The 13,051-nt window shown below is 36.0% G+C and overlaps 1 protein-coding gene across 12 annotated transcripts in view; it reads left to right on the plus strand.

The window, feature by feature from the left end:
- EML1 (EMAP like 1) overlaps positions 1 to 13,051 on the plus strand; it is a 122,354-nt gene that overhangs the window by 73,545 nt on the left and 35,758 nt on the right. For 4 of the 12 annotated variants that reach the window (XM_085580727.1, XM_085580728.1, XM_085580720.1 and 1 more), the window contains exons 3-5: positions 896 to 958; positions 3,192 to 3,324; positions 12,218 to 12,352. In XM_085580727.1, coding sequence (XP_085436853.1) covers positions 896 to 958; positions 3,192 to 3,324; positions 12,218 to 12,352 — 331 coding nt within the window. The remainder of the gene's footprint in view (positions 1 to 895; positions 959 to 3,191; positions 3,325 to 12,217; positions 12,353 to 13,051) is intronic. The other 8 variants (XM_085580722.1, XM_021549678.3, XM_077783967.2 and 5 more) reach the window with 3 other exon arrangements.

Raw genomic sequence — 13,051 nt, forward strand, 5'->3', positions numbered from 1 at the left:
GAATCTGAAGTACTCGGACCACTTGCTTTTTTTCTAGCTGTTTTGTCAAATATGATCTATTTCACATAATCACCTATTATTCCTTTGTAGGCACAACTACTTTATAAAAAGTTGTATGCATTTATTTAGTAGAAGACTAATTTTAGTTTGGAATAGCATTATGAAGCCTTCTGATGGATACTCTTAGTAGAGGGGCTTTGTTAAACATGGGAGGAGCTGGAGTGGTGGCTTCTCATGCCCCTTGGGCTGCATGGACTGAACCTGGGTTTATTTTCTTTATATTGTTTAATGACTAATTCCACATCTGGAATTTTTAAAAGTGGTATTTGATCCCACAGAGTGTCACAGAAGTTGTATCCATGCAAACTGGGGTTTGAAGCATACTATATGCTGCTGTTATCACTTGATCTATAGATGAAGTAGATCAGGATTAAGTGTGTGTATATTGGGGGAGGTCTGTGCCTTTGGAAAAACAGGATACCCTCAGTACTGTATAAAGTCTGGAACAAGAATCTTCATGGGACAAATGCCTTTATTTTTTCTGAGTACTTCAGATTTGAAATTAATTTAAAGATATCAAGTTCCAGCCTTTCAAATCTATAATGGAAAAAATCTTGAGCTTGTTTTCAGTCTTTGTGCTCTTGAGCTAAGCAGCTTAAAAGCAGCATACATCATGGAAAGGGAGAGGCTTATCTTGTCCATTTGTGGAGCTCCTTCCCTAATAGTGTTTTGAGTTTTTGTTTAGTTGTTTGGGTTTTTTCCCTTTCCTCATTTAATTCTACTTCTTGGTGGAGTTTCAATATGGCTTCCTGCCTTTGTTTTACTTGTGTTTGTTGTTCTTTCCTTTTGCAATTATTGGTTTGTTTGTAAACTTAACAGCCCTATTAATTCATAGATCAGAGTATGATTAAAAAAGCTGCTGCTGAGGCTGATAAACTTGTCAGTCCTGCTACCACAGGTAAGACCTTGAAGCACCAGAACTTCCAAAATAAACATTACTGACCAAGCAGTAATAGTGTGTTACTGACTTCTAACAGCAATGACATGTTTGGGATTGTGTGACTGTGATGCCAGTTACCACTAGTGTGAACTAGCTGTTGTAAGTAAAACTAAATAGCTCCTGAGTAAACAGTGGATTTATTGAATAATGCACAATTTTTCTGTATGTTGTGCAGGAGATTCATGGTGTTGCTTTCTACACTAGCTGACCATTTAAATCTCTATTTCCAGAAGTGTGGGTTGTGGATTGGTGCTGGATCTGAAGCAAAATTTCTGTTAAAGGTTGCAGGGTTTATTCCTGGCTGCTGCTAGTTTTGATTTCATAAGGTTAGGAGTGTAAACAGACTCAAGCTAGCTCACTCCAGCTACTCTTTAGTAGTCATTCTTTTTAAATAACTACAAATAAGGAAAATACTTTAATATAATTTTTTTTTTTAACTTCAATTACTGTTCTAATTTGTCTTCTCAAAATCATTAAAGTTTTGTGAACTACAGAAAGATTGCCAGGAGACAGGTCCACAACTTCTTGACTGTAGCTACCTGTGATTCTGTAAAATGCAACAGAATCAATTTTATGCTTATGGATTAATTGCAACAGTGCAGCAATTAAGAAACAAGCAGCAGAGCTTCCAGCACAAAACTGTAAAAAGAAATTAATATACTAAAAAATTCATAAAGAAGAAGTAAATAGAATTATATCTGAATTCACTAATAAAAAAATAAATAGAGGCTTGGGAAGCCAAGTAAACTTCAGATGTTTTGTATAAGCTCTAAAGACAGCATTAGTCACTTAAAACACATCATGGAAGGCAGGGCTGGAAGGCACCCTCAGTGAGCATAGAGAAAATTTTATTTTTATCTCCTTTGTTGACTTTCTTTCCTGTCATCCTTCAGTCTTCTAAGACAAATAAGCCTCATTCCTTCAGTATTTCCCTTATAGGTTGTTTTCTAAATTTTTCTCCTCTGAACAAATAAATGAAAATATGTAACAAGTAAGTGTGCATTCTAACAGTTTCAAGAGAAAGTTTGTCTTGCAAGTTTTCTCTAGTATACTGTATGTAGTGACAGTCTTCTGAAGGCACAGTTTTTCATGTCTATCTTTTTGTTCAGTATATGAAAACTTAGGGTGAACAAGTCAATAAATGCTTGCTGTCAGTGCTACAATAAGATGTTGTTACAATATGACCTATAACTATATACAATTGGTACTGTTTCAGTTTAGCCTTTTAGTCCTTTTATCCTTGGCAGTCTTTTTTAAAGAACATTTCATAGGTATTCTCCCTGCCATCCTCTCCAAGTTCAATGAAATTTTATGTTCCTAAAGTGACTTGTTACTGCTGCCTTCTCTCAGGTGGTGTTTCTCTGAATCCAGAGGCTTTTGGCATCTTTACAATGGCTTGTAATACAAAGTCCTGTCAAATTTCAAGTGATTCAAGCTTTTATCTTTGCTGTAGAGAGAGCACTAGTCATGTTTGTGTCTGTGTTTCAAGGTTATGATCCACAGTAGTATTTGTGTTGGTACTCATTGCTTGCAGTTTTAAACACTGTTTTTGCAACTAACTTCTAACTACTTGAATTGGACTTTTCATTATTCTAATGTTAATTACAGCTATGACACATAGATCCTTTTTTTGAGCCAACATTTGATCAGAAGAATGTAGGTAGATAATATCAGCTTCACTCTTCTGATTTCAGGAGCTTTTTCTGAATAAAGGGTACAAATTCCTTCTGTCAAACATAAGCCCACATTCCATGAAAAAAAGACCTTTTAGAGGGAGTAGAAATTTCTTAATAGATAATTTGCTTGTGGAAAACCTCCAACAAGACTGAGGGATGAAGAGCAGGAGTTTCTGGGATGACAATTAGCCTTCATTTCTTGCACTCCTCTGGATGCTATCCAGGTGGGCAAGAGGCTGATGCTCCTTTGACAGAGCAGGACTGGTTTTGTGCTTACAACTAAGCTCCTTAATCTAGGACAGAGTTTTTACTTGATAGGACTATAATTATTATGAATAATAATAATTTTTAAAAATTCCTAAATATTAAAACCCTCATCTATGCTGAATTTGGCCATAGTGACACAAAAATGGCATGTGACATGGAAAATTTAAAATATTTTAGTGTTGTTTGCTAAAGAAAAAACATAGAAAAGTAAATGAAGGCAATTATTTCATCTTATGCTTGTTTTACAGCAAGACCACTGGTACAAACCCTGCCTTTAAGGACTACAGTTAACAATGGAACTGTATTACCAAAGAAACCAAGTGGCTCTTTACCTTCTCCATCAGGAACCAGAAAGGAGACTGTATCACCAGCGGCAAAAAGGTAGGCATCTATAAGAAACCTTACAACCATGGAATTGAAAACATGGTATAGCTCCTGTTTTAATCTTCTAGATACATAGGTTTTTTTACTTGCAAAGCAGCAGACTAAATATTTAGTTCGGAAAGAAAAGGAGATGGATTTCATTCTAAGAGGCTTTAAATTTATTCGTTCTAATTACAATTAAGGTTATTATCATGAATATTGAAAGAATGCACAATGCTTGGTCTTACTGGTTTGTGTACATTTCTTGCTTTTAAGAATTTAGCATAGGGATAATAAAGCATTTCTACTGTGCTGTTGACCACCATGATGTGAAAAGTGGTGCAAGAATTCTTTGAGTAGGTAGTAGAAAATATATAGATTGCAGAGAAACAGTGTTGTCATTGCAAATCAGTATGTTATCTTCGGTGGCTTTCCCTCACTAACAAAATTATCATATAAACTGCATGCACAGGGTTAGCAGCATCTCAGGGAGGAGGAAAATTCTATGCCTAGCACATATTTATGCAAATGAAAACATCCATCTTTAGATATCTTATCATTAGCATGTATTAAGCCCTTTTAAAAATTACTGCTCTGTCCCAATTTGCTTTGTGTGTAGCTGTTTTTAAATATACTAAATGTTTTATACATCTGGGTTATAAGGAATGGAATGGATTGGGTGAAGCAAGTTCAAGTTATATGTGGCAGTTATTGTGATGCTAATCTGCTGTGTGGTATGTGTGTAAAAGATCATAGTGTGGGGTTTGGGGTTTAGGTTGGGGGATTTTTTTGTACATTTCTTTTGTGTGTCTCCTCATATTTTTTTAGTGATGATGCTGTCAGTTCTGAGGGAGGGTGAATTGTAGAGATGAGAGCATCAACCTGCTAAGATCTGAGGTCTCTCTCTTAAAATTAATTTGTCCTCAAAGGGGAGATGGTGGCTAAGGATATGCCAGTTTTTGTTACTGTGTTCAAGGGGACTGATTTTCAAGAAACTCCAGGTTCTGTTATTGTAGAGAGAAGTTACATTGTGCACAATTAAATTTGGAAAATGCCATATTTGTTTATGTCACAAAAATGTACTCCTGTGAGTTCTTAAGAGCTGGAGCTTGCTGCAGCTGTAGGCTTTGGCAGACTGGTCTGAATCAGACCTTAACAGAAGAGAAGGAAAGTAAATACTGTCCAAACTTTCCCATTATTAAATTTGTGGAGGTTTGAAAATGGGTGAAAGAACTTCCCTTTTAGAAAAGGAGATGTAATTGTGTTTAAAAACAAGTCCTAATTAGTACATGTTGAATTTTAAAACACATTTGTTCTTCCCAAATTATTTTTTTTAATAATTATAATAATCTCGTTCTTCCTAATTAAGTTTCAATTATAAAATATATGAGAGCACCAGGCACTGGGAGACTTCACCTGTGTACAGAGGGTGTGATTCCTGAGTCTCTGTGCTCTGTCTCTGGGCTTCAACATAGGATATTCTGCCCCAGAGTAGGGTGGGTGAAGTGCAGGTCAGGATCATACTCATGCCTTCTGTATTCTTGGAGATCTTTATGGGAGTTCAGGTGTTTCATCTGGTATTGCCTGTAGATATTATCCTAGCTTAGGATCCCTGTAGGTAAGTGGCATCCTGTATTCCTTTCACCTGACACATGTGCAGCCTGGATACCCAGAATGCCAGTGGGAAAGTCCTTGCAGAGCATCCTTAGGTAGTATTTGTAGACTGCCTTGATTAATGTGTGAGAAATTCTTCCACAGGCCAAGTATTTAGTGTCCTTTTATTATGCTTTGTCCCTTCACATCGCTGAAGAAGCTAGGCTGAAGGTGCTTTAAATATGCAGCATGAAAATGTGTGTTCAGTTTTGGAGAAGAAAAAAAAATATATGGACAGTTTTGCTGAACTAGGTGAGCACTTAGTAAGAGTGCTTAGGAGGGTGGGATTGTTTCATGTCCTGAAAAAAGCAGTTGTAAATTCAGATACCGTATAATTATTGCTTCCTTCAAATGCTCCAAAATTCTATATTGGTGTCTTTAACATGAAAATGTTCGTTATTGTTACCTTTATTAAACTATATTAAAACATTTTTCTATGCCTTGCCTATAAATGTACTTCAAGAGGAATAAAGTGGAGTGGCAAGAACCTCATCAATTAATTACTGTACAAAACATTTTTTTGGTAAATTATTCTCCAATAATTTAACAATGAACCTTGAAATAACTGATCAGATTTCAGGGTTTTATAGTAAATGATGTTCCACATATTCGGTATTCAAAGATGATATAGTAAGTGCTCCAAATATCTTTCTTGTATACAGTCAAGTAGAATAATTCAGTGTGCATCCTTAAGATTAATTCAATCACACTTTGTATTTATATTGAACTCTTTTACCTTCAGAAAATGCATGTATTTATGCATAAAACAGTAATGGAATTACATCAGCAAAATCAAAGAGCTTCCTTTTTCAAGTGGTAGGACTTGTTTGTTTGTGTTAGAAGCTTCTCTCAGTTGCACAGTTTACAGATTGTGGGAAATTTCAAGCTATTTTTTACTTCTGATTTCTATTAAGCAATGCTCTTTTCTTATGAACTGCTTCTAGAGCTGTGGCTAATTTGTAGTGTAGATATTCTTTAGTCCAAAATATGGTCATGTGACACACCAGCTGAAAATAGTCTTAAGTGTTTATAGATGTTTTTAAACTTAATTTTGACATGAACGCTTTTCATATTTTTCTATACAACACAGGTGCACAGCTGAAAATGTAGAATTTGAAAAATGAAAGTTAAAAACAACAGTAGGAAGGGATTTTTTTTTTTTTTTCTGACTCATCTTCTAAACTTTTGATGTGCTGTTGAGACTGGCAAATATCAGCTACGATTGCAATAGTAAAAAATAGCATCTTCCATTTTTTTCTTATCTGTGACCATATAGCCAAGATAAAGTGCAGGTGAATGGAGTCCTTCCCAAATGTTTTCCTGCCTTATGCAAAGAGGGCTTACAATCAAATATTTTCTGATTACTCTCTTCTATACTTAGCACTGTTTAGGTTAAGACTGTATGATGTCCAATTGAAATAACATCAGTCTGTCCCTTGAAACAGTTTGTTGTGCATTATTTATGTAAATATAAGCAGATAGTCTGCATAAGTGTACATCCATACATTCTCTGGCTTAGAGATAGAAGTATTTACTGATATGTCTGCAGACATAATCTTATTTCATACTGTATGAATTGTATTATATGTGTTAGTTAACTCATTTGAACTCACTGGTTGGTATATGGCTTATCTGCCTTGCTGGATTACCAAGGAGATGTGGTTCAGAGTTCACTGCATTTTCTGATTTCCCATTTAATATTTGAAATGGAAATTACTTCTTCTGGCAGAAATATAAAATTGGAGGTAATAATAAATGCTTGAGGCTGAAAGGGTGGAGCTAGCAGGCTTTTATTTGAGTTCTGCCATATATTCTCTCAATGACCTTATGCAAATCATGTAACCTCTATGCATATTGCTTTTCCTTATGTAAAACATGTATCTCTGGATATCAGTAGGTTCTTATAGGACCTAATGTGATAATTAGATCCAGATCTTGCAAAGCACTGAGTAACCTCGGCTGACTCTGACTTCAATTAGAATTGAGGGCACCAAACCTGGCTTCAGCATTCAGATCTCACAGTCAAAACCCAATTATCCAGGTTAAGGAAGGACTGAAATAACTTGAATAGAGCAAAAGCACAAATCCAAAACATGGATCAACTGGATTATAATAGTATATGGTGGTAATACCTTGCAAGATAGAAAACCTGATGATGCTGGTGGTACTGGGACCAAAAATTGTGGTCAAGCACCAAGAGGAGCTGCTGCACTCCAGCTCTGGGGACCATGTGAACACAGCTCTGGGTGCCAGCCAGCTAACAGAGAGCTGGAGTGATTCTGAGAGGAGTTGAACAATCACCTAACACAGATGAACAATCAAGAATTGTCTGGCTTTGAAAAGTGTTTCTATGTCATCTTCACAAGAAACCTTTGATCAGAGGATTTGATTTGAGTTTTAATATATTTTATAATTCTGTGATTTAGAAGTATATGAGCTATTTTGAGTAACGGGTTTTTGAATGCTGCCATAGTTTTATCCTAAACTTTGTGCTTAGAATAACTATGTGAAATTTTCATTCCAAATAAGATAAGTTTAGTGTATTGTGAGCAGAACTTTCCCTTCCCCCCACACTCTTTCTTTGGCATTTAATGTGTCTTGAAGTTTGCTGCTTAACACTAAATTTGTCTTTGGAATTTGGCCAGTGTGTAGTAGTGATGTTTTGTGTTCCCTATTAAAATCTAAGGTTTTGTGACTCATCTGGGATAGCTTTGTTTCCAAGAGTTGAGGGGGGGAAAAATAAGTAAGGGAGGAGAAAGCAGACAGTACCTTTCCCAGTAGGGATGCTGGTGCAGACTGCAGGCTTGCACATGCTTTGCCTTTCAAAAGGAGACAATCAGTCATTCTTTCTCCCCCAGCAGATTGCAAAGTATTACAATGGTGCAAAACTCTGACAATGGAGATCAAAAGGAAGAAACAGGAACAAAGAAAACATAAAGAGCTTTGTTTGCAGAGAGAATAAAATACTTTAATATGATAAATTCCTGTTCTTCTAAACTCTAAACACATGGCCCCTAGGAAATTGTTCAGTCGCCTGGAATTAATGTTGGGGGGCAGCGATGGTTTGTAACTGGCACACACACAACACACAAACTCTGAATCAAACCTTCAGTTAAATGCTCTGTGTAACACTCATCTCTCAAAGAAAATGGTTTAAAATATTTAGAATATAAATGAAAAAAGAAATCCCTCTCCATTGAACTTCGAGTGGAAAAACTATTACAACCACTTCACAATATCTCTAACAATTAAAGTTATTAGTGCATTTTGCTCAGAGGCGTAATGAAATTAAAGTCATATGTTATTCCTGAGCTCATTCTAATTGATTTAAATGAGGGTCAGAATGAGTGCTAGACAAAATGCCATCAGTTTCTGTCTTAAGAGCATTGTGCACTGGTTTTTAATTTCTTTTATTAAAAAGCTTTTCTATTTTCCCAAGTAATTTTAGTAATAAGGTATATATCTTTTTAATTTTGGCCAGATTTGTTCACCACAATTCAGTAATGCAACTGCCTGAAACATTCATGCTATGCAGTGGTTTATGTATGTATATATGAGGATTTATTTTCTTGTCTTTGTTGTTGCTTTTTTAATAGTATTTGTCTTTTAGCTGGATCATCTGTCGTGTTCCTTCAGATAACCTCTTTGATTTTTGTTTTTAATTTTATTTTTGAGTCACTTTACAAATGGTCAGTCTATGGGGGCACTGCTGAGATTTTGTCATTCAAAGATACATTGGTGTTCTTAAATGTATGGTTTGAAATGATCAAACATCTAACTGAGGCAATAAGCACTTTGTTGTTTACTCTTGCACGTGACTTCATATCTTGAAAGCATGCAATTTTGTCTTTTAATGTGTCTTGTAAATGTCTTGTTTCCACATTTTATTGTTGCATTCACTTTTTATTCTGCTTTGTTTACGCACCTCTCAATCTGGATTAAGCAGGTCTGTGAATCTTCTCAATGCATGCAAACTGAAAAAGCCTGCTCTAAGGTGAGGGATCCTTAATAGCTTTGTAGTGTTGAAGTTCAGTTGTTTTTCCTTTCCATTTCAATTCAACACATAGAAAGTGGCTGTTTTAGTAAAAGCATTAACATGATAGAACTGTAATTATTATTGCCATTTTTAACATTTCCAGAAGTACATGTCTAAAACTTCCTCATCATTGATAAATGCATCACACAACTTAGATAATAATAACATCAGTGGTGGTAATCTGCATTATTTCATACTAACATAATTTTTATGATGGGGGTATTAGACTACATTGCTGCCTTAAACAAGTTAAAAATTGTGCAACTAAATATTATATTCTTAAATAATTGCAAATTCTCTCCTTTCATATCACTAATGTGCAAGCCAAATTCTGTTATACTCTTACAAACCTATAAGTTAAATTAGTATTTTTTGTAATTTTAAATTCCTTCTCAGATGGCAGTGTATCTACTGTAGCTGTGGATATAATCACTGCTGTTTAACAGTCTAGCTAACAAAATGTTTATAATGCCAAAAGTGCATTAATATAATAGAGTTGTAATCCTTGTTTCCAACCATCAACTAATACTTCTCACTGGGCTTTTGTTGTTGTGGAAAGTTCAAAATAAAATTTGTCAGAAGATAGCATTACTAACTAGTTTAAGCAGTAATGGACATAAATCATAAGGTCTTAAAAAAAATTTACACCTGTGGTTGAAGAAGTTTTTATACTGATATGAAATTTCATTATTCAGAAAGAAGATAGAATTAAACTTCTAAATTTTAGTCCCACCCTTTCATTTCTTATCCTTTATTTCATCTTTTGAATGTTGACAGCAATAAAAATAAAACTCCAAGCAACATAAAATTAGTTTCAAATTGTTTATGTAACTTGATTTTTTTCTCAGATTATTATACTTTGATAATGCCCTTAATTTAATTTTGGTGTAGGCTGATGTTGACGCTGCTTATCCTTAACAAAGAAAATATGCATCAACATAAGCCTACACTGAAATTTTCCTAACCAAGAAAGGATGTCAAAATAAAAATTTGATCCTGACAAATCACAGAGGATTGTTTCTGTAATTAATGTATATAATAGTGGAAGGCACATGCTAATAAAGCTATTATATTTGGAATAAACATTTTCAGTATCAAAGTTTTATTTTTTAACTGGAGTAGTATTAAATTGGATGATGTTATGAGATGTGGGGAGAATAGTTAAATATTAACAGTAAATTCTTTAATTGACTAGAGAAGGTTTTTTTCATGCATTTGACATTGAGATGACTTGGATGATGTTAGCCTAGTGTAGGAATTACACTTCTGAAAATAAGACAGAACTAAATTCTTGTTGCTGCCTTTTCCCCTATGAATGTATTTTGTTCTGTCTTTGTGTAATTTTGCATTCTGCTTGCTCTCTTACATTGCTTTCTCCACAGAAACACTATTTTTTTAATTTCAGCTTAATCATTTGAAGCTTGTTTTTATTACAAGAACGCAGCACTGAACATCTATCCCACCATCGCATGTACCAGAAGGCTTTTTTGTCAAGCTGCCCGAGATGCACCTTAACTTGCAGATCCGCCCCTGGATGGGCACTGCCTTCTTTTCAGAAGGGCAATTTCTTTCCAGAAAGACTCTGGTTCAGGTGTTCCCATCATTTCTGTAATTGAGTCTGATTTGAGATGTTGAAACATTCCCCTCCTTGCTGGTAAAAAGACATGGGGGAGCAGAAATAAGTTTGGGGTTTTTTAAAGCAGGTGGTGTACAGTTGCTAAGCTGAGCATTTCTTGACCAGACAGAAAAGTCTATCTTGGTTCCTCTAGTTATGGAGAGCCATCTTACACCATGCATGAAGTGGGACAGAGCCAGAGGAGCTGAGATGACAGGGTAGTGATAGCTGTTAGGAACTGCTGGGGAAGTTTGGAGTAGTCCTCAAGAATGAGATGAGTATTCTGGTAAGCAGAGCATCTCTGGGGGGGTATGGGGGCTAAGGGGGAGGTGGCTGGGGATGATAAAAGGTGTGGCTAGGGTGAGACTGGCCTTAAAGGAGAAAGTACTGAAGTTTTCACAGTAGGATGGAGGATGTGGTTGGGATTTGGGTGGAGAGATGCGAACTGGAAAGCAATCATTGGTTGTCCCTGGTTTCTGGGGTGAGAGAGCTGCTGAAGGTAGTTATTTAGTGTGGGGATTGTATAACTTAAAGCAGATATTTTCATTGTGCTTTCTGCAGGAGAGAAAATAGTACAGGACTGAAATGGGAGGGAAATGAGACCCTGACACTGAGTCATGTTGTTCAGCTGCTGCCATGGGGGTGATTCCTGCCCCAGTCTGGGTATTGCTGCCTGAACCTCTGCTGCAAAGGACCTGCAGCAACTTGTAAAGCATTACCTGCTTTGGGACCTCACCCTTAGCTCCTCCCTCTCTTGCTAGGAAGCACTTCTTTAGGGATAAGTGCTTTGCTCAATAATTTGTCTCCTGTAAGGTGTAAGTTCTGGATGAGCTTCTCTTAATTTACTAAGTAACACTGCTTGTATTTTGACTCCCATTTTTCCATCAGGGAGAGCTGGATGTCTAAGAGGCACCATAAAGTCATGCAATAGATCCCTTCATAGCTATCTTTGCAGGAAGGATGGTTGAAGAGTGAGAGGGTAGGGTGAGCTTTAAGCCTTAGAGAAACCTCCTGTCAGGACATGTGAGGAATCCAATCTATTCATACATGTAACTAGGAAGCTTACATTTTTTGTCAACAATAAAAAATGCAGACTAGCTCACCATTAATTGCAGTTTGGAGTATGTTAAAACTAGCTTTGAACCACAGAGTAACTGATATTGGATGAAGACCCAAAGTTAGCTTGCTTGTGTTCAAATTTTGACATACTTTTGGCATTCTCTGTAGTCTGGCTGGAAATGTCAGGCAATATGCTTTCTCTTTAAATCTTTCACTTCTTCGTGAGAATCCAAAAGTTAAGATGTATGGAGCGGTAGTCAGATATTTGAAACGTGACCCAGAAAAGTGATTGCAACTACTCAATGAATTTGGTTTAGCCCATCTAATGTTTTATGATTAAGGAAAAAGTAGTATGTTTATCTCTGTTGCACCAGATACTCAGCAAAACTCTTACATAGGCTCTTTAACAAATCAAGTTAAGATTTTTTTTAAAAAATCAGTTATTTTTTTAGGGTTAGTGTTCTACTTGATACATTTCTCATAAATATTTATTGTAGAATATATACTTTTACAAGTGCCGCTGTGAAACTTGCTCCTTGTTTTATTAGCACCATTAAGAGAACCAGTTCAGCTGAGCGTGTGTCCCCAGGAGGTCGGAGGGAAAGCTATGGAGATTCCAAAGGGAGTCGCAACCGCACTGGTTCCACCAGCAGTTCATCTAGTGGTAAAAAGAACAGTGAAAGGTAATGTCATCTAAGTATCTAACCCCTTTCTCTGCCTCCTGCTCTAATAGTGAAATTAGTTTCTTTAGTGAACTTAGTTTTTCTTGTGTAAAATATTGGAAGCTTTTGTTTTTACAAAGCTCCAATTCTTGGATCAAAGTATGTATTAAAACATTTGAAATAAAACAGGTTTTCATATTTAGACTAAATTTTGTTTGCCTTATTTCCAAACTATAAACAGTATGAGAACTTAGAATTTCCCAGGAAAGTTCATAATTATTAAACATGTATTTTCTAATATCTTAGTTATTTCCTTTGGTCTTTATATTCCTGACAAGTGCTTCTTTGAGTTTCTGGTTGTGGTGCATTGACCCCAGCTGGCATCTAAGTATCACACAGCCATTCACTTCCTGTCCCCAGTGGAATGAGGAGAAGAAAATAGGAAGAGCAAAAGTGTGAAAACTCATAAATCAACATAAAGGTAGTTTAAGAAGTGAAGGAAAGAGGACGAAAGACCAAAACAGTTGCTGAAAAGCATTCAGTCACCACATCGCACATGTAGATTGATGTCCAGCCAGTCTCTGGGCTACGAGTGCCTTGATCTGACAGCCAGATTAAATATAAATGAAGAGAGAGGTTTACATGCAAGTGCTGTTCAATGAAGCAGAATGAAGTGATGCCTATCTTTGTGTATCTTTGATCATGTTTATCTGTATTGCT

This window comes from Lonchura striata, chromosome 5 (genome assembly GCF_050655825.1).
Source record: "Lonchura striata isolate lonStrDom1 chromosome 5, ASM5065582v1, whole genome shotgun sequence".
NCBI classification, from domain to species: domain Eukaryota; kingdom Metazoa; phylum Chordata; class Aves; order Passeriformes; family Estrildidae; genus Lonchura; species Lonchura striata.